This window comes from Bombina bombina, chromosome 12, assembly GCF_027579735.1.
Source record: "Bombina bombina isolate aBomBom1 chromosome 12, aBomBom1.pri, whole genome shotgun sequence".
Lineage (NCBI taxonomy): Eukaryota > Metazoa > Chordata > Amphibia > Anura > Bombinatoridae > Bombina > Bombina bombina.
Window position 1 is genome coordinate 95,811,686 of NC_069510.1, and position 22,640 is coordinate 95,834,325.

The 22,640-nt window shown below is 40.5% G+C and overlaps 1 protein-coding gene across 1 annotated transcript in view; it reads left to right on the plus strand.

Moving 5' to 3' along the window:
* Window positions 1-22,640, plus strand: part of ATP2B3 (ATPase plasma membrane Ca2+ transporting 3) — a 287,085-nt gene that overhangs the window by 169,894 nt on the left and 94,551 nt on the right. Inside the window, exon 10 of the mRNA XM_053695746.1 lies at window positions 13,249-13,490. Within this exon, the coding sequence (XP_053551721.1) occupies window positions 13,249-13,490 (242 nt within the window). The remainder of the gene's footprint in view (window positions 1-13,248; window positions 13,491-22,640) is intronic.

Below are 22,640 nucleotides of genomic sequence, written 5' to 3' on the forward strand. Positions count from 1 at the left end.
ATGTTGTTAGTGCCAAAAAAATTTCAGTTACGTTGTGCGTCATTCTTGGCGCCAAATAATTTAATTTTTTAAAACCCCATTCCTAAGTGCCTCTTGCTTATTTCTATGTCAGAGGGCTATGCTGTTTGCATTTGTTTCCCATTCCTGAGACTGGCATATAAGGAAATTGATAATTTTGCTTTATATGTTGTTTTTTCTTTTACATTTGCAAGATGTCTCAATCTGATCCTGTTGGAACCCTGCTGCCTGATAACAGTTCTACCAAAGCTAAGTGCATTTGTTGTAAATTTGTGGAGATTATATCTCCAGCTGTGGTATGTAATAGTTGTCATGATAACCTTTACATGCAGAGAATGTGTCCATCAGTAATAGTACTATGCCTGTTGTTCCTTCAACATCTAATGTACAAGATATACCTGTGAATATAAAAGATTTTATTGCTGATGCGATTCAGAAGGCTTTGTCTGCCATCCCGCCTTCTAATAAACGTAAAAGGTCTTTTAAAACTTCTCATAAAGTTTATGAAATTTCAAATGACCGACAACATACTGAAATATCCTCATCTGACAAGGATCTATCTGAGGATGTCTCCCTATGGGTGATGGGGGAAACCAGACGTGGACTCCTTGCCCAGTGTGCTTAGAGGAATGTGGCTGCACCTCACTGACGAGGCCCATAGGAGGCCGAAACGATCGTCTGGGGTTGTCATGTTCCTTGTTCGGAGGAGAATTGCCTGGAATTTCGGGGCTGGACTGACCTTACTTGGCAGGATCAGACTGATATACTTCAGGAAAGTTTTCTTCTGTGAAAAGCACACTGGTCTAAAAGAGGCTGCTTCCGGGTGGTAAATCGCCATAGAACAAGCCACTGAGCTGTTGTTCGTTCCTGGTAGAGCGCTTCTCTCTTTGTATGCAAATTATTATGACCCTGGGGATGTCTCCCTATGGGTGATGGGGGAAACCAGACGTGGACTCCTTGCCCAGTGTGCTTAGAGGAATGTGGCTGCACCTCACTGACGAGGCCCATAGGAGGCCGAAACGATCATCTGGGGTTGTCATGTTCCTTGTTCGAAGGAGAATTGCCTGGTATTTCGGGGCTGGACTGACCTTACTTGGCAGGATCAGACTGATATACTTCAGGAAAGTTTTCTTCTGTGAAAAGCACACTGGTCTAAAAGAGGCTGCTTCCGGGTGGTAAATCGCCATAGAACAAGCCACTGAGCTGTTGTTCGTTCCTGGTAGAGCGCTTCTCTCTTTGTATGCAGATTATTATGACCCTGGGGATGTCTCCCTATGGGTGATGGGGGAAACCAGACGTGGACTCCTTGCCCAGTGTGCTTAGAGGAATGTGGCTGCACCTCACTGACGAGGCCCATAGGAGGCCGAAACGATCGTCTGGGGTTGTCATGTTCCTTGTTCGGAGGAGAATTGCCTGGTATTTCGGGGCTGGACTGACCTTACTTGGCAGGATCAGACTGATATACTTCAGGAAAGTTTTCTTCTGTGAAAAGCACACTGGTCTAAAAGAGGCTGCTTCCGGGTGGTAAATCGCCATAGAACAAGCCACTGAGCTGTTGTTCGTTCCTGGTAGAGCGCTTCTCTCTTTGTATGCAAATTATTATGACCCTGGGGATGTCTCCCTATGGGTGATGGGGGAAATCAGACGTGGACTCCTTGCCCAGTGTGCTTAGAGGAATGTGGCTGCACCTCACTGACGAGGCCCATAGGAGGCCGAAACGATCGTCTGGGGTTGTCATGTTCCTTGTTCGGAGGAGAATTGCCTGGTATTTCGGGGCTGGACTGACCTTACTTGGCAGGATCAGACTGATATACTTCAGGAAAGTTTTCTTCTGTGAAAAGCACACTGGTCTAAAAGAGGCTGCTTCCGGGTGGTAAATCGCCATAGAACAAGCCACTGAGCTGTTGTTCGTTCCTGGTAGAGCGCTTCTCTCTTTGTATGCAAATTATTATGACCCTGGGGATGTCTCCCTATGGGTGATGGGGGAAACCAGACGTGGACTCCTTGCCCAGTGTGCTTAGTGGAATGTGGCTGCAACTCACTGACGAGGCCCATAGGAGGCCGAAACGATCGTCTGGGGTTGTCATGTTCCTTGTTCGGAGGAGAATTGCCTGGTATTTCGGGGCTGGACTGACCTTACTTGGCAGGATCAGACTGATATACTTCAGGAAAGTTTTCTTCTGTGAAAAGCACACTGGTCTAAAAGAGGCTGCTTCCGGGTGGTAAATCGCCATAGAACAAGCCACTGAGCTGTTGTTCGTTCCTGGTAGAGCGCTTCTCTCTTTGTATGCAAATTATTATGACCCTGGGGATGTCTCCCTATGGGTGATGGGGGAAACCAGACGTGAACTCCTTGCCCAGTGTGCTTAGAGGAATGTGGCTGCACCTCACTGACGAGGCCCATAGGAGGCCGAAACGATCGTCTGGGGTTGTCATGTTCCTTGTTCGGAGGAGAATTGCCTGGTATTTCGGGGCTGGACTGACCTTACTTGGCAGGATCAGACTGATATACTTCAGGAAAGTTTTCTTCTGTGAAAAGCACACTGGTCTAAAAGAGGCTGCTTCCGGGTGGTAAATCGCCATAGAACAAGCCACTGAGCTGTTGTTCGTTCCTGGTAGAGCGCTTCTCTCTTTGTATGCAAATTATTATGACCCTGGGGATGTCTCCCTATGGGTGATGGGGGAAACCAGACGTGGACTCCTTGCCCAGTATGCTTAGAGGAATGTGGCTGCACCTCACTGACGAGGCCCATAGGAGGCCGAAACGATCGTCTGGGGTTGTCATGTTCCTTGTTCGGAGGAGAATTGCCTGGTATTTCGGGGCTGGACTGACCTTACTTGGCAGGATCAGACTGATATACTTCAGGAAAGTTTTCTTCTGTGAAAAGCACACTGGTCTAAAAGAGGCTGCTTCTGGGTGGTAAATCGCCATAGAACAAGCCACTGAGCTGTTGTTCGTTCCTGGTAGAGCGCTTCTCTCTTTGTATGCAAAGGATCTATCTGATTCAGAAGATCCTTCTTCAGATATTGACACTGGCAAATCTACTTATTTATTTAAAATGAAGTATATTCGTTCCTTGTTAAAAGAAGTGTTGATTACATTGGATATTGAGGAAACTAGTCCTCTTGATATTAAAACTAGTAAATGTTTAAATTCTGTTTATAAACCTCCTGTGGTTACTCCAGAGGTTTTTCCAGTTCCTGATGCTATTTCTGATATGATTTATAAGGAATGGAATAGGCCTGGTACTTCTTTTATTCCTTCTTCAAGGTTTAAAAAATTGTATCCTTTGCCAGCAGTTAGATTGGAGTTTTGGGAAAAGATCCCCAAAGTTGATGGGGCTATTTCTACTCTTGCTAAACGTACTACTATTCCTATGGAAGATAGTACTTCTTTTAAAGACCCTTTAGATAGGAAACTTGAATCTTATCTAAGGAAAGCTTATTTATATTCTGGTCATCTCCTCAGGCCTGCCATTTCTATGGCTGATGTTGCAGCTGCATCAACTTTTTGGTTGGAAAGTTTAGTGCAACAGTAAATGGATCCTGATTTGTCTAGCATTGTTCCCTTGCTTCACCATGCTAATCATTTTATTTGTGATGCCATTTTTGATATCATCAAAACTGATGTTAAATCTATGTCTTTACTATTTTAGCTAGAAGAGCTTTGTGGCTTAAATATTGGAATGCTGACATGCTATCTAAGTCTAGATTACTATCTCTTTCTTTCCAAGGTAATAAGTTATTTGGTTCTCAGTTGGATTCGATTATTTCAACTGTCACTGGGGGGAAGGGAGTTTTTTTTGCCTCAGGATAAAAGACCTAAGGGTAAATCTAAAGATTTTAACCGCTTTCGTTCCTTTCGACAAAATAAGGAACAGAAATCTAATCCTTCCCCCAAAGAATCTGGTTCCAATTGGAAACCTTCTAAAAGTTGGAGTAAATCCAAACCGTTTAAGAAACCAAAACCAGCCCCCAAGTCTGCATAAAGGTGCGGCCCTCATTCCAGCTCACCTGGTAGGGGGCAGATTAAGATTCTTCCAAAACATTTGGGCAGATTCTGTCCAAAATCATTGGATTCAGAGTACCAAATAGGATTCAAAGTAAGACCTCCTGTGAGAAGGTTTTTTCTCTCGCGCATCCCAGTAAATCCAGTAAAGGCTCAAGCTTTTCTGAAGTGTGTTTCAGACCTGGAGATTTCAGGGGTAATCATACCAGTTCCGTTTCAGGAACAGGGTCTGGGGTTTTATTCAAATCTATTCATTGTTCCATAGAAAGAAAATTCTTTCAGGCCAGTTCTGGATCTGAAAATTTTGAATCGTTATGTAAGAGTGCCAACTTTCAAAATGGTGACTATAAGGACTATTCTGCCTTTTGTTCAGCAAGAGCATTATATGTCCACAATAGACTTACAGGATGCATATCTTCATATTCCGATTCATCCAGACCATTATCATTTTCTGAGATTCTCTTTTTTAGACAAGCATTACCAATTTGTCGCTCTTCCGTTTGGCTTAGCGACAACTCCAAGAATCTTTTCGAAGGTTCTCGGTGCCCTGTTCTCTGTAATCAGAGAACGGGGTATTGCAGTATTTCCTTATTTGGACGATATCTTGGTACTAGTTCAGTCTTTACATTCTGCAGAATCTCACACGAATCAACTAGTGTTGGTTCTTCAAATACATGGTTGGAGGATCAATTTACCAAAAAGTTTTTTGATTCCTCAGACAAGGGTCACCTTTTAAGGTTTCCAGATAGATTCAGTGTCCATGACTCTGTCTTTAACAGACGACGATTGAAATTGGTTTCAGCTTGTCGGAACCTTCAGTCTTCCTTTCAGTGGCTATGTGCATGGAAGTTTTAGGTCTCATAACTGCAGCATCGGACGCGATCCTCTTTGCTCGTTTTCATATGAGACCTCTCCAGCTTTCTATGCTGAACCAGTGGTGCAGGGATTATTCAAAGATATCACAATTAATATACTTAAATCCCACTGTTCGACTCTCTCTGACTTGGTGGTTAGATTACCATCGTATAGTTCAAGGGGCCTCTCTTGTTCGTCCAACCTGGACTGTGATCGCAACAGATGCAAGTCTTTCAGGTTGGGGAGTTGTCTGGGGATCTCTGACAGCACAAGGGATTTGGAAACCTCAAGAGGCGAGGTTACCAATCAATATTTTAGAACTCTGTGCTATCTTCAGGGCTCTTCAGGTGTGGCCTCTGTTGAAGAGAGAACCTTTCATTTATTTTCAGACAGACAATATCACAACTGTGGCATATGTCAATCATCAGGGTGGGACTCGCAGTCCCCAAGCCATGAAAGAAGTATCTTGGATACTTCCTTGGGCGGAATCCAGCTCCTGTCTAATTTCTGCGGTTTATATCCTAGGTATAGACAATTGGGAAGCGGATTATCTCAGCCATCAGACTTTACATCCTGGGGAGTGGTCGCTCCATCCAGATGTGTTTTCTCAGATTGTTCAGATGTGGGGTCTTCCAGAAATAGATCTGATGGCTTTCCATCTAAACAAGAAACTTCCCAGGTACCTGTCCAGGTCCAGGGATCCTCAGGCGGAAGCAGTGGATGCGTTAGCAGTTCCTTGGTGTTACCAACCTGCTTATATCTTCCTGCCTCTAGTTCTTCTTCCAAAAGTGATCTCCAAAATCATCATGGAACAATCGTTTGTGCTGCTGGTAGCTCCAGCATGGCCTCACAGGTTTTGGTATGCGGATCTTGTCCGGATGTCCAGTTGCCAACCTTGGTTACTTCCATTAAGGCTAGACCTTCTGTCTCAAGGTCTGTTTTTCCATCAGGATCTCAAATCATTAAATTTGAGGGTATGGAAATTGAATGCCTAGTGCTTAGTCATAGAGGTTTCTCTGACTCAGTGATTAATACTATGTTACAGGCTCGTAAATCTGTTTCTAGTAAGATTTATTATCGAGTTTGGAAGACTTATATTTCATGGTGTTTTTCTCATAAATTTTCCTGGCATTCTTTTAGAATTCCTAGAATTTTCCAGTTTCTTCAGGATGGTTTGGATAAAGGTTTGTCTGCAAGTTCCTTAAAGGGACAAATCTCTGCTCTTTCTGTTTTATTTAACAGAAAGATTGCTAAGCTTCCTGATATTCACTGTTTTGTACAGGCTTTGGTCCGTATCAAGCCTGTCATTAAATCAATTTCTCCTCCTTGGATTCTTAAATTGGTTGTAAAGGCTTTACAGGCTTCTCCTTTTGAGCCTATGCATTCTTTGGGCATTAAACTACTTTCCTGGAAAGTGTTGTTCCTTTTGGCCATCTCTTCTGCTAGAAGAGTTTCTGAATTATCTGCTCTTTCTTGTGAATCTCCTTTTCTGATTTTCCATCAGCATAAGGCAGTTTTGCAGACTTTATTTAAAATCTTACCTAAGGTTGTGAATTCAACATTAATAGAGAAATTGTTGTCCCTTTCTTTGTGTCCTAATCCTAAGAATGCTTTGGAGAGATCCTTGCATTGTTGAAGCTACTAAAGATTTCAGGAAGACTTCTAGTCTATTTGTTATCTTTTCTGGTTCTAGGAAAGGTCAGAAGGCTTCTGCCGTTTCCTTGGCATCTTGGTTAAAGCTTTTGATTCATCAGGCTTATTTGGAGTCGGGTCAGGCCCCGCCTCAGAGAATTACAGCTCATTCTACTAAATCAGTCTCCACATCGTGGGCTTTTAAGAATGAAGCTTCAGTTGATCAGATTTGCAAAGCAGCACATTGGTCTACTTTGCATACATTTACTAAATTCTACCGTTTTGCTGTATTTGCTTCTTCTGAAGCAGTTTTTGGTAGAAAAGTTCTTCAGGCAGCTGTTTCAGTTTGATTCCTCTGCTTATGTTTAAAGTTTTTTTCTTTCATTTATGAGAAAAACTTATTTGTTTGGTTGTGGATTTCATTTTCTCAGCGGAAAGTGGCTGTTATTATTTTATCCCTCCCTCTCTAGTGACTCTTGTGTGGAGTTCCACATCTTGAGTATTTCTATCCCATACGTCACTAGCTCATGGACTCTTGCCAATTACATGAAAGAAAACATAATTTATGTAAGAACTTACCTGATAAATTAATTTCTTTCATATTGGCAGAAGTCCATGAGACCCACCCTTTTTATGGTGGTTATGATTTTTTTGTATAAAGCACAATTAATTCCAAATTCCTTTGTTGATGCTTTTTACTCCTTTCTTTTTCACCCCACTACTTGGCTATTTGTTAAACTGAATTGTGGGTGTTGTGAGGGGTGTATTTATAGGCATTTTGAGGTTTGGGAAACTTTGCCCCTCCAGTTAGGATTGTATATCCCATACGTCACTAGCTCATGGACTCTTGCCAATATGAAAGAAATTAATTTATCAGGTAAGTTCTTACATAAATTATGTTTTCTTTCATGTAATTAGCAAGAGTCCATGAGCTAGTGACGTATGGGATAGAAATACCCAAGATGTGGAACTCCACACAAGAGTCACTAGAGAGGGAGGAATAAAATAATAACAGCCATTTTCTGCTGAGAAAATTAAATCCACTAATAATTCATAGGTAGAAAATGTAGTAGCCACTATGTAGCATTATTTTACCTTATAATAAGGACTAAGGGGCATATTTATGATTGTGCGAGCGGGAATGATCCGATATATAGCGGATCATGTTCGTTGCACATCGATAACTGCCGACAGCATACACTCTCGGCATTTATCATTGCACCGGCAGTTTTTGTGAACTGCTGGTGCAATGCCGCCCCCTGCAGATTTGCAGCCAATCTAGCTAACAGGGGGTGTCAATGAACCCGATCGTATTCAATCGGGTTGATTTCTGTCCGCCGCCTCAGAACAGGCAGACAGGTTATGGAGCAGCGGTCTTTAGACCGCTGCTTCCTAAATTCTGTTTCGACTCGCCAGAAACACGGGGCATCAAGCTCTGTACGGAGCTTGATAAATATGCCCCTAAATATGTAGCTACTATGGGGCCTATTTAACAAATGTCTGCCCGACATGATCCAATCAGCGGATCATGTCCGACAGACATCGCTGAATGCAGAGAGCAATACGCTCTCCGCATTCAGCACTGCACCAGCAGCTCTTGGGAACTGCTGATGCAACGCCGCCCCGTATTCGATCGGGTTGATTTCACACGATATCTGTCCGCCTCCTCAGAGCAGGCGGACAGGTTATGGAGCAGCCCTTCAAGCTCCATATAGAGCTTGATAAATGGGCCCCTATGTAGCAACTATCCACCTGATGAAAGACTGAAGGTACTAGTAAATTGCAGTTACTTTTCCAGATGTAATAAGAATGCAAAAGGTTTAGAGGTTATCTATGTATATGTAAATATTTACTGCTGACAGCAAGTAACATAGATTTGATTGCAAGCAATCAGATAGTAGACAAGGAAGTGGAATAAAATAAGCGGAGACAACCTAGGCGAGATAAAACAATACACTGCACAATGTAGCTATATATAATAGTGCAACAAAATTTATGAATATGCATGAGGTACCTGCACGGCAATATAAATATTTCATATTTTCATCTACTCGACTGCAAGGGCTCCAATGCACTTATATATATATGTCTATATATGTATACATATGTGTTTATATGTGTATATATTTCTTTAAGTACATAAATACACATATAAAAACATAAATGCATAGGTAAACACATACACACACACATATATATATATATATATATATATATATATATATATATATACAGTATATAATCCACTGAAATAAGTGCACTCCCACGAACAGTAAGTTTCAATTCTGCCAGGGTGCTATAGAAAGTTCAAATATCCAAGTTATAACACAAGCACTCACTGGACTTGATACAGGTGAAATAAAAAGTGTTTTAATCCATATAAACAAGTGACGTTTCGGGGTGTTCACCCCTTCATCAGACCAACAATACTGTGTGTGTATATATATATATATATATATATATATATATATATATATATATATATATATATATATATATATTTATACTTATACATAAATACCAGGTGGCGGCGCCCAGTACAAAATGCAGAGCTTTATCAACTGGATTCTGTAATGAGTTAAAATAAGAGAACAGCTTTAAAGAGAGCTCCAAGTACAGGGGGGGAAACAATATGATATACAGTATCTCACAAAAGTGAGTACACCCCTCGCATTTTTGTAAATATTTTATTATATCTTTTTATGTGACAACACTGAAGAAATGACACTTTGCTACAATGTAAAGTAGTGAGTGTACATCCTGTATAACAGTGTGAATTTGCTGTCCCCTCAAAATAACTCAACACACAGCCATAAATGTCTAAACTGGTGGCAACAAAAGTGAGTACACCCCTAAGTGGAAATATCCAAATTGGGCCCAAAGTGTCAATATTTTGTGTGGCCACCATTATTTTCCAGCACTACCTTAACCCTCTTGGGCATGGAGTTCACCAGAGCTTCACAGATTGCCACTGGAGTCCTCTTCCACTCCTCCATGACGACATCACGAAGCTGGTGGATGTTAGAGACCTTGCGCTCCCCCAACTTCAATTTGAGGATGCCCCACAGATGTTCAATAGAGTTTAGGTCTGGAGACATGCTTGTCCAGTCCATCACCTTTACCCTCAGCTTCTTTAGCAAGACAGTGGTCATCTTGGAGGTGTGTTTGGGTTTGTTATCATGTTGGAATACTGCCCTGCGGTCCAGTCTCCGCTTCAGTATGTCACAGTACATGTTGGCATTCATGGTTCCTTCAATGAACTGTAGCTCCCCAGTGCCGGCATCACTCATGCAGGCCCAGACCATGACACTCCCACCACCATGCTTAACTGTAGGCAAGACACACTTGTCTTTGTACTCCTCACCTGGTTGCCGCCACACACGCTTGACACCATCTGTACCAAATAAGTTTATCTTGCTCTCATTGGACCACAGGACATGGTTCCAGTAATACATGTCCTTAGTCTGCTTGTCTTCAGCAAACTGTTTGCATGCTTTTTGGTGCATCATCTTTAGAAGAGGCTTCCTTCTGGGACGACAGCCATGCAGACCAATTTGATGCAGTGTGCGGCATATGGTCTGAGCACTAACAGGCTGACCCCCCACCCCTTCAACCTCTGCAGCATATGTCTATTTCCCAAAGACAACCTCTGGATGTGACACTGAGGAAGTGCACTCAACTTTTTTGGTTGACCATGGCGAGGCCTGTTCTGAGAGTAACCTGTCCTGTGAAACCGCTGTATGGTCTTGGCCACCGTGCTGCAGCTCAGTTTCAGGGTCTTGGCAATCTTCTTACAGCCTAGGCCATCTTTATGTAGAGCAACAATTCTTTTTTTCAGCTCCTCAGAGAGTTATTTGCCATGAGGTGCCATGTTGAACTTCCAGTGACCAGTATGAGAGAGTGTGAGAGCGATAACACCAAATTTAATACACCTGCTCCCCATTCACACCTGAGACCTTGTAACACTAACGAGTCACATGACACCGGGAGAGAAAATGGCTAATTGGTCCCAACTTTGACATTTCCACTTAGGGGTGTACTCACTTTTGTTGTCAACGGTTTAGACATTAATGGCTATGTGTTGAGTTATTTTGACGGGACAGCAAATTTACACTGTTGTACAGGTTGTACACTCACTACTTTACATTGTAGCAAAGTGTAATTTCTTCAGTATTGTCCCATGAAAAGATATAATAAAATATTTACAAAAATGCGAGGGGTGTACTCACTTTTGTGAGATACTGTATATAATATATAACTATGCTACATTAGTTGTACCCAGCAGTTTAATGTCCCTTTAACAATTATATATGAAAAATTATTACTTAATTAATGTCTGTCAATAATTCATTATCAGCAACTATGAAAATGCAGTGTTAGATGTGAAAAACGTAATAATTTCCATTAAAGGGGCACTGAACCCAAATTTTTTCTTTCATGATTCAGATAAAGCAGCAATTTTAAACAATTTACTAATTGTCTCCTATTATCAATGTTTCTTCGTTCTCTTGGTATCTTTATTTGAAAAAGCAGGAATGTAAGCTTACGAGCCGGCTCATCTTTGGCTCAGCACCCTGGATAGCGCTTGCTGATTGGTGGCTGCATTTACCCACCAATCAGCAAGCGCTACCCAGGTGCTGAATCAAAGATGGGCCGGCCCCTAAGCTTAGATTTCTGCTTTTTCAAATAAAGATACCAAGAGAACGGATACAAATTGATAATAGGAGTAAATTAGTAAGTTGCTTAAAATTGCTTCTCTCTCCGAATCATGAAAGAAAACAAATGGGTTCAGTGTCCCTTTAAGGCTATATAAGGATTTTTACAGCAAAAGACACTGTACTGATCTTCATAAAATTTGAAATAAAGATGGATTTATGAGGCAGATTTATTCTATTTTTTTGTGAAAATGGAAGAAATTAAAAACTAATATTTTATCACTTCTTTCACTTTACCCTTCCTAGTACTTAGAGTAGGCAAAGAGAATGACTGGGGGGTGGAGCTAAGGGAGGAGCTATATAGACAGCTCTGCTGTGGTGCTCTTTGCCACTTCCTGTTAGGAAGGATAATATCCCACAAGTAAAGGATGAATCCGTGGACTTGTCTTACCTTTATAGAAGAAATGGGGATAGATCTTAATATATAAAGTTTTAAAGCGGCAATATTTTAATGTTGCCTGTGCATGCACAGAAGAAACAACTGCCAGAATCAGTTTTCTTAGCAGTTTGATGTTTTTAATACCAGATCAAAATAACTTTGATATTATTTTCAGGCTATATAATGATTTGTTAGATTTTGATCTTTCAGTATGTCTGAGATGTATTATTTTGAGTACTGGCCTGACCAGGTAGATTGACCAACTACAATATTAAAAAATATAAAAAATTATCTTGCAAGGAAGTTATGGCTCCTAGTCACCTAGATTACGCGTTTTGCGCTAAACAGTGTGCGAAAATAACGCCAAAAAACTGTGTTATTGCACTTTCCATAACGCTGCCATTACGAGTTACTGAAAAGCCTTCTTGTGCTGTGCATTATGGTGCATTAAGCTCCATACCGCACAAAAGCCAAGGGCTGAGTTTACGTGCTCGTGCACGCTTTCCCCCATAGACATCAATGGGGAATGGCGATTGCCGTAACGCAACCCCATTGATGTCTATAGGGGAAAGAAAGTTACATTTAAACCTAACACCATAACATAAACCCCTACAGGCCCATTTATCAAAGGGCTTGCGGACCGCAAGACCTCGCTAAATGCGGAGAGCAGTACGCTCTCCGCATTTAACATTGCACCAGCAGCTCACAAGAGCTGCTGGTGCAACGCCGCCCCCTGCTGACTCGCGGTCAATCGGCCGCCAGCAGGGGGGTGTCAATCAACCCGATTGTATTCGATCGGGTTGATTTCCAGCGATTCCTGTCCGACTGCTCTGAGCAAGCGGACAGGGTTATGGAGCAGCGGTCTTTAGACCGCTGCTTCATAAGTTGTGTTTCTGGCGAGTCTGAAGACTATATCCCCGTGACTCGTAATATGCGTTACTGGCCATTCCCCGCGCAATGGCCAATTTTTCAGCGGTATAGCCATACCGTATCACTTGTAATCTAGCTAATTGTTTTTTAATAACTTTTATGTTAAATTAGGTGTAAATATAGAAGTTTGAGAATGATAATAATTTAGAAATATTAAAATCTTTAGTAGCTACTTTGCATAAAGAGATTGTTTGTGAACACATTTTACACCTGTCTATGATGAGCCAAGACTTGAATTTTTTTTTATGTCAGTGTAAAATTAAAAACTGCAAAGGAGTGTTAGATAATTTAGGAGACAGAGCACCTTGCTCTGCTTCCAAAGTGTTTGTTAAATAAAGAACTCCTGCAGTCATTTTTAGTTGCACATGCATGCAGAATATGTTTGTATTTTGTGATACTGTACCAAGAGACAACAGTTCCTTATTAATTTGTAAACACTTTGGCTCCCGCTCATCAAGCTGGGGGCCTATCTTTTTTTAAATTATTTTCTTTTTAAAAATGATTAATGGAAAAGTTGGGATTTCTGAATAATTCTGTATTTTGAAATTCCAGATTTGGGGATTTGTACCTGTATCAAATTAAGAATTGCTATTTTTAATGCAAATTATGAAATGTTATTATAGAAATCAGTTACGTCAATTTGACATAAATAAACCAAGTGAAAAATGGATAACAAATTATCATATTTAGTGATTATATTTTCTCTCAAGCCTCCAGATAAAGAAGGTGCGCTTCCACAGCAATTAGGCAATAAAACTGAGTGCGCCCTGCTTGGATTTGTTCTGGAATTGCAACGGGACTACCAGCTGGTGCGAGACCAGATTCCTGAGGAAACGCTCTACAAAGTGTACACATTCAACTCTGTTCGTAAGTCAATGAGCACCGTAATTTGCCTACCTAATGGAGGATACAGACTGTACAGCAAGGGAGCCTCCGAGATCCTCCTGAAAAAGTGAGTTTTTGCAGCTACAGATTGTCCTAAATGAGCAATACACACATACATAATAAAATGAGAAGACTATACAAACAGTTGCTTTCTGTAAAATAGGAAAAATGTACATAAGTTGTTTCGGTATGTTAAATTGTAAGACTGCGCATAAATTGCTTTTGGTATGTAAAATAGAAAGACTGCACATAAGTCAGTTTAGGTATGTGAAATGGGAAGACTGGACTTAAGTCAGTTTAGTTATGTGAAATGGGAAGACTGGACTTAAGTCAGTTTAGGTATGTGAAATGGGAAGACTGGACTTAAGTCAGTTTAGGTATGTGAAATGGGAAGACTGGACTTTAAAGGACACTGAACACAATTTTTTTCTTTCGTGATTCAGATAGAGCATGCAATATTAAGCAACTTTCTAATTTACTCCTATTATCATTTGTTCTTCATTCTCTTGCTATCTTTATTTAAAAAAAGAAGGCATCTAAGCTAAGGAGCCAGCCATTTTTTTGATCAGAACCCTGGACAACACTTGTTTATTGGTGGGTCAATTTATCCATCAATCAGCAAGAACAACCAAGGTTGTTCACCAAAAATGGGCCGGCATCAAAACTTACATTCTTGCTTTTTAAATAAAGATACCAAGAAAATGAAGAAAATTTGATAATAGGAGTAAATTTGAGAGTTGCTTAAAATTGCATGCTCTATCTGAATCACGAAAGAAAAAAAATTGGGTTCAGTGTCCCTTTAAGTCAGTTTAGGTATGTGAAATAGAAAGACTGGACTTAAGTCAGCTTAGGTATGTGAAATGGGAAGACTGGACTTAAGTCAGCTTAGGTATGTGAAATGGGAAGACTGGACTTAAGTCAGCTTAGGTATGTGAAATGGGAAGACTGGACTTAAGTCAGCTTAGGTATGTGAAATGTGAAGACTGGACTTAAGTCAGCTTAGGTATGTGAAATGGAAAGACTGGACTTAAGTCAGTTTAGGTATGTGAAATGGGAAGACTGGATTTAAGTCAGCTTAGGTATGTGAAATGGGAAGACTGGACTTCATTTTTAAAAACGCTGGGATTCACCATCACTGAAAATAAACTGTAGTTTCATTCATCAGTTACTAAAAAAAGGGTGCAAAACTTACCCTTTCTATGCTGCGGCACCTCGCTAAAGTCAGAGCCTCCAGCTGCCCACGGCAAAGTGCTCTTTACCAATAAGGTGATGTTTCAACCTCTAAACCAATAGCTGTGCTAGGATTTCAGATGACACACATGGCTATTGGTTTAGAGGTTGAAACATTACCTCATGGAAGAAAAATGCTGTGCTATGGGCGGCCAGATCTGCTGACTTAAGCGAACTGCCAGCGATACAGAAAGGGTCAGTTTAGAACCCTTTTTTTAGTAACTGATGAATGAAACTACAGTTTATTTTTAGTGATGGTAAATCCTAGCGTTTTTTAAATGATCGGATTTACCATCACTTTAAGTCAGTTCAGGTATGATGTAAGTCAGGAAGAGCTAATATCACCACTACTATCTGTCAAGCTATGTCTGGTCGCACAGTCGCTTTAAGAGACAGAGGCCTAAGTTTCCAAATGGACCAAAAGTGCCTAAAACTATATGCAATACCCCCAAGCTACGTGAACACGGCAGATGTTCATATGAATTGCCGATGGGAAGCGGAAGGTACATTTTCTACTTACTACTTGTCATACCTTCAGAAGGACCCATCTGAAGAAGTGCAAGGAGCAGCACACTGTAGACTAGGGGATTGGCAGATAAATCTGCATTTCACCTGGGAACTGTATCATTAACCACTGGAAGAAGATTTTCACTTCCATGCTGAACTCCCTTCACCCCATCTGTCAATGAGGCACTATGCAGTGGGATGATGGATCTCAGATCAGTTAAAAAAACCCTCTTAATTACATGAAGAAACATTCCGAATTCACCTTGGAGTATAGGGAGGTTCAAAGCTTTGGAATATAGAGGTGTTTTTGCCTCTTCCTGTGGAACAGGACAAATAATCACACTATAGACTCTCACCATCTTTTATTTTTTATTGAGGTTCAAAATAAGGCATACATGATATGTAAAACAATACACAATGATAATAATGTACAGACATCATATGGCATTACTCTTTAAGAGGACATAGTGTATTTCTGAGGGAGACCTAGAGACATAGGGGCCAATTTACCAAAGTGCAACCGGACATGATACGATGTAGCGCATCATGTCCGCCGCACATCGATAAATGCCGACAGCATATGCTGTCGGCATTTATCATTGCACAAGCAGTTCTGGTGAAATGCTAATGCAATGCCGCCCCCTGCAGATTTGCGGCCAATCGGCCGCTAGCAGGGGGTGTCAATCAGCCCAATTGTATAGGATCGGGCGGATTGAAGACCGCAGCCTTAGAGGCAGCGGACAAGTTATGGAGCAGTGGTCTTTAGACCGCTGCTTCATAACTACTGTTTCCGGCGAGCCTAAAGGCTTGCCAGGTAACAGGGGCATCAAACTCCATTCGGAGCTTGATAATTCGGCCCCATAATATATAAATAGAATGCCCAATATTCTAAATACCTCCTAAATGACACATTGGGCCACTCTTAGACCTCATTACACACAGTAGTATATGGGAGGCTATTTCTAGCTAGGTGACCACTTTTGGATCTCTAATAAAGAACCTAATTTTTTAATTTTGATATTCTAGTGTTCCTATGGACATTAACTTAGTGTGATAAAAATAAAAAAATAAGTGAAGTCAGGGTATATATAGTAGTCAATATAAGACTAAATAATGAAAATTGGTCATTAAAACATGTTACTATCAGTCCATATAGTTTTTTATAGACTCAAGTCCCAAATCCACCTCTCTGCTTGTAGGTTAAAATGTACACTTCTTGTCTAGGATTGTAGGCGCCATGTCACTCCGGCTCTGACCATATAGGGCAATGTTATAAAAAGCTAGAGAGGTTATTATAACAGATGTTAAACGTCACCTAAAAGGAAGGCTTAGGTTTAAACAACCTCTAGGTATAAGTGTATAGCAAAACTGTGTTGGAATTGGGCGTATAAAATGAAATCCTTAGGCTGGGCGATTATGGAGACCCAATGACAGGAAACAGCAGTTAGAATCCATATATGCTAAACAATACATGTAAAACAAGATCAGCAAGATTACGAGTTTTGAGCGCTATAGGGATTTTAACGACTGCCACAAAAGTGGTTTTATTTCACCTCCCTATAGCGCTGGTATTACGAGTTTTAAAAAAGCAGGCTTGTGCAGGCGAAATGGTTGCGTTTAGCTCCATACCGCACCCAAAACAAACGCTGCTTTGATGTGCTCGTGCGCGATTTTCCCATAGACATCAATGGGGAGAGCCGGCAAAAATAAAGCCTAACACCTGTGATCGCGGAATGAAAAGCTCCGTACCGTAGCCCCATTGAAGTCTATGGGGAAATAAAAAGTTATGTTTAAACCTAACACCCTAACATAAACCCAGAGTCTAAACACCTCTAATCTGCCACCCCCAACATCGTCGCCACCTACATAAAACTATTAACCCCTAATCTGCACCTCCCGATGTCGCCGCCACTATACTAAATTTATTAACCCCTAAACCTCTGGTCTCCCACATCACTACCACTAAATAAATCCATTAACCCCTAAACCTAACCCTAACGTAACCCTAAGCCTAACGTAACCCTAAGCCTAACCCTAACACTCACTAACTTTAACATAATAAAAATATAGCTAAATTAAATTTACAATTATTAACTAAATAAACCTATTAACCCCTAAACCGCCAGTCCCCCCACATCGCAATAAGCTAAATTAAACTATATTAACCCCTAAACCTAACCCCCCTAACTTTAACATAATTAAAATACAGCTAAACTAAAAAGGCATTTGTATGGGCATTGCCCTTAAAAGGGTATTTAGCTCTTTTACATGCCCAGATGCTAAACTAAAAATAAAACCCACCCAAAATAACCTTAAAAAAACCCTAACACTAACCCCCGACGATCCACTTACAGTTCTTGAAATCCCGCTTTAAGGATCCATCCAGTCGGCGAAGTCATCATCCATGCGGCAAGAGGTCTTCATCCAGGCGGCCTCTTCGATCTTCATCCAGCTGGAGAAGTCCTCATCCATGCAGCAAGAAGTCTTCATCCAGACGGCATCTTCTATCTTCATCCATCCGGCGTGAAGCGGGTCCATCCTAAAGACATCTGGCGCGGAGTTTTTATTTTTATTTTGGGGGGGCATTTTTATTTTGATAGGGCTATTTGATTAGGTGTAATTCTTTTTATTTTTGATAATTTGTTTCTTATTTTTCGTAATTTAGTGTTTATTTTTTTTACTAATTTACGGCTAGATTACGAGTTTTGCGTTATGAGTGAAAAAGCCTCATAACACTGCTTTTTCACTACCGCTTGAAGGTATATCTGTACCACACACTTTTTTGGCTGTAACGCAACGTAACTACCGCAGCTTTCAAAAAGTCCTTTTTCAATGGGACTTCCACAGCGCCGGTATTACGAGTTTGCCTGTCCGGCCAAAAAGTGAGCGGTACAGCCTATACCGTCAAGATCGGTACCGTCATCTGAAAGTCAGTGGTTATGGGTTTTGCGCTACAAAGCTGTAACATAAAACTCATAATTAAAGTGCTAAAAAGTACACTAACACCCATAAACTACCTATTAACTCCTAAACTGAGGCCCTCCCACATCGCAAACACTAAAATAAAATCATTAACCCCTAATCTGCCGCTCCGGACATAGCCACCACTATACTAAACATATTAACCCCTAAACCGCCGCACTCCCGCATTGTAAACACTAGTTAAATATTATTAACCCCTAATCTGCTGTCCCTAACATCGCCGCAACCTACATACAGTTATTAACCCCTAATCTGCTGCCCCCAAAATCGCTGCCACTATACTAAAGTTATTAACCCCTAAACCTAACCTTAAGTCTAACCCTAACCCTAACACCCCCTAACTTTAACATAATTAAAATAGACCTAAATTAAACTTACAATTATTAACTAAATAATACCTGTGAAATAAAACCTAAGCTAGCTACAATATAACGAATAGTTACATTGTAGCTAGCTTAGGTTTTATTTTTATTTCACAGCTAAGTTTGTATTTATTTTAACTAGGTAGACTCGTTAGTAAATAGTTATTAGCTATTTACTAGCTACCTAGTTAAGATAAATACAAAATTAACTGTAAAATAAAACCTAACCTGTCTTACACTAACAGCTAACATTACACTACAATTAAAACAATTACATTAATAAAATACAATTAACTAAATTACAAAAAAAATAAACACTAAATTACACAAAATAAAAAAGAAATGATCAAATATTTAAACTAATTACACCTAATCTAATAGCCCTATCAAAATAAAAAAGCCCCCCCCCCCCCCAAATAAAAAATCCCTAGCCTAAACTAAACTGCCAATAGCCCTTAAAAGGGCCTTTTGCAGGGGATTGCCCCAAAGAAATCAGCTCTTTTACCTGTAAAAAAAAATACAAACAACCCCCCAACAGTAAAACCCACCACCCACACAACCAAACCCCCCAAATAAAATTCTATCTAAAAAAACCTAAGCTCCCCATTGCCCTGAAAAGGGCATTTGTATGGGCATTGCCCTTAAAAGGGCATTTAGCTCTTTTTCAGCCCAAACCCTAAGCTAAAAATAAAACCCACCCAATAAACCCTTAAAAAAACCTAACACTAACCCCCGAAGATCCACTTACAGTTTTTGAAGACCGGACATCCATCCTCAACGAAGCCGGGAGAAGCCTTCATCCAAGCGGCAAGAAGTGGTCCTCCAGACCGGCAGAAGTCTTCATCCAGACGGCATCTTCTATCTTCATCCTTCTGATTTTTATGTTTTTTAATGTGTAGTTTAGTTTAATTTAATTGGTAGTCAGTTTAATTGTAGTTTAATAATTATCTTAGTTTAATTGTTTGTTTAAAATTAATTTATTTAATTTGACAAGTCAATTTTAATTTAATTTAAGCTAGGAAAATTGTAAATTTAATATAAAGTTAGGGGGTCGTTGGGTTTAGGGGTTACTAGTTTAAATGAGTATATTTCGTTGTGGGGGCTTTCGGTTTAGGGGTGAATAGTTTATTTAAGTATATTTCGTTGTGGGGGCTTTTGCGGTTTAGGGATTAATAGGTTTATTATAGCGGTGGTGTGGGCGGACGGCAGATTAGGGGTTAATAATATTTAAATAGTGTTTGCGATGCAGGAGGGTGGCGGTTTAGGGGTTAGTAGGTTTATTATAGTGGCGACGATGTCGGGGAGCGGCGAATAGAGGTTATTAATTTTATTGTAGTGTTTGCGGTGCAGGAGGGCCTCGGTTTAGGGGTTAATAGGTCGTTTATGGGTGTTAGTGTAGTTTTTAACACTTTATTTATGAGTTTTATGGTACAGATTTGTAATGTAAAACTCATAACTACTGACTTTCAGTTGGCGGTACGGATCTTGTCGGTATAGGGTGTACCGCTAATTTTTTGGCCTCCCAGCAAACTCGTAATATCAGCGCTATGGGAGTCCCATTGAAAAAGGACATTTTTAAAAGTGCGGTACTGACGTTGCGTGACAGGCTAAAAGGTGTGGGGTACACCTATACCGACAAGACTTGTAATAGTAGCGTTAGGGAAAATTAAGCGTTATGGGCCATAACGCTGCTTTTTCAATCATAATGCAAAACTCGTAATCTAGGTGGATATTAGGTATATATAGAGGGCCTATATTAACCAATAGTTATAGAGGTGCCTTATTGCATATTAAACGCACCTATGACCGTATTCAGCAGGGTGTAGATTAGGAGGGAATATAGAGATCAATAATGAGGCTACACATATTATGTTCTAGCGATTGCAAATATAAGCAAATAGAATTCAAGGGTGCCCCATAGTCTGTTGAAATCCCTTACTCTGCATATACTTTAGCCAAAACCACTTTTCATCTGTATATTTCTGGCTATTTTCAGAAGTTCAAGGGGCTACAGTCCTGACAGCTTCTTTTGTGTCGGATACAAAAATTACATAAGAGCACATCTTGCTTGATAGTGGAAATGTAGAGAGAAGATACCGCAATCTCAGTGAGTTCAAAGATAGCAGCGTTACCTTTGCTGTGTTTTTACAAGTCGCTCCGGTTAAGGCAGTTTCCTGTATCGGCATAGAGCGGTTCGGAGGAGAGTTTTCTTTTTTCATCTGTCCATGACACCAGATGTACTGCAGCATTCTCCAGGGTCCCTGTGCTAGCTTCATCGGACCTCAATGTGTTCTTCACTTGACCAGGTTCTAGATCCTCCAAATGCCTTGATCCTTGTGTCGGGGAGGTAGATTAGAGCTCAGGTTGATGCCTCTTCATCTGGGCAGCTGTGTTGCTGGCGAAGCTATCCCCAACAGTTAGGACCTCCACTTTCTCATGCCAGCCACCATCTGCTATCGGGTAATTAACAGCCCGCTGAACGGCATTCGATGTAGTGAGTATTTGCTCTGTTCAACAGAGGTGCTTGCTATTTTTGCCGTCTCCCATGTGTTTTGCTGTGGAATAGAAGTAAGGCCGTGGTTCTCTACTGGCACGTGATCCGGACAAAAATTGAAGCCGTTTTCTACAAGCCGGTGAAGTTCTGCAAAGTGATTTTCCAGTAATGTATATATAGATTCTTCAAACTTTTGAAGGTTCACTGCTATGCTGGGTCTATACTTAACCTATGTTGAGCTGTAGGAGATGTCAGTGTCAATGCACTGTATACCCGGCGTACAAGGTACCGGATGGGGGGGGGGGTTGAGTACTTCTCACTGTAGAGTTTGCCTTAGGCCTCAATGCTCCGGATCAGCCAGCTAAGGTAGAAATCTCAATAATATTATATCTTTAGTTTCAGCTTGATTCGCAGTGTTAGTGTATCCAAAGGTAGTGATGAGATGATCTTCAAATTCACTGATAATAGGCAGATTATCAGTAATCTACTCAGAGCGACCAATATTGCGACCATTCAAGGTGCTACCAAGAGACACGCCCGACTCTCACCATCTTATGAAAGAAACGGTAGATTAGGTTGCTTTCAGTGTGTAAAAGTGGAAGACTGTACATGAGGTTGCTTCCGGTATGCAAAATAGGAAAATTGTACATTTGGTATTTAACATGGGGAGACTCTACATAAGGTTATTATAAGTATGTAAAATGTAAAATGGAATGAAAAAACACATAAGAGGTGCTGTAAAGGGAAAGTACTTTTACACTTAAAGGGGCAGTAAACCTAGAAAATAATGTTATATATGCACATAGTGCAGAATTATATAACATTATCTTAGCCAAACTTTATTCAACATAATATTGCCGGTGAAATTTGATTAAAAAAAGAGGGTTTTTCAGACCGCCGATCTTGCTCTACTGAGCGGGTCTGGTTTTCCCACTGAGCGCATCTGGGCAGCTGTCTAGTCACAGCCCAGCCCGATCGTGGCATTACACTCAATGCAGCTTGCTCCTGCTCTGTCTGATAGCGGAAGCGAGCTGCATTGAGTGTAATGGCGCGATCGGGCTGGGCTGTGACTAGACAGCTGCACAGATGCGCTCAGGGGGAAAACCAGACCCGCTCAGTAGAGCAAGAGCGGCGGTCTGAGAAACCCTCTTTTTTTAATCAAATTTCACCGGCAATATTATGTTGACTAAAGTTTGGCTAAGATAATGTTATATAATTCTGCACTATGTGCAGAATTATATAACATTATTTTCTAGGTTTACTGCCCCTTTAATGCTTTATATTTTATACAAGCACCATCCCTAACCCTAAGTACCCTGCCGACAAAAAGGCCCTGTCAGTAGGAATAATTTTCTTTTGTTTTTGTTCATTATGTTATATTTATTTTACTAATTGATGTTCTTCAATTTTTGTAAACCCTTGGGTCTAGTTCAATTTCAAACTGTAAGAAAAACTGATTAACTTCCTCAGAACCTTTGCACTTAAAAGCAAAAATGTATTCCAACCATCAGAAAACTATTTTGCACGTTTATTTTTGGATTTATGTAAATACAACTTTGACTACTTGAAAAGCATTTTACAGTACAGTAAAAGGGACAGTCAACATCAGAATTTTTGTTGTTTAAAAAGAAAGATAATCCCT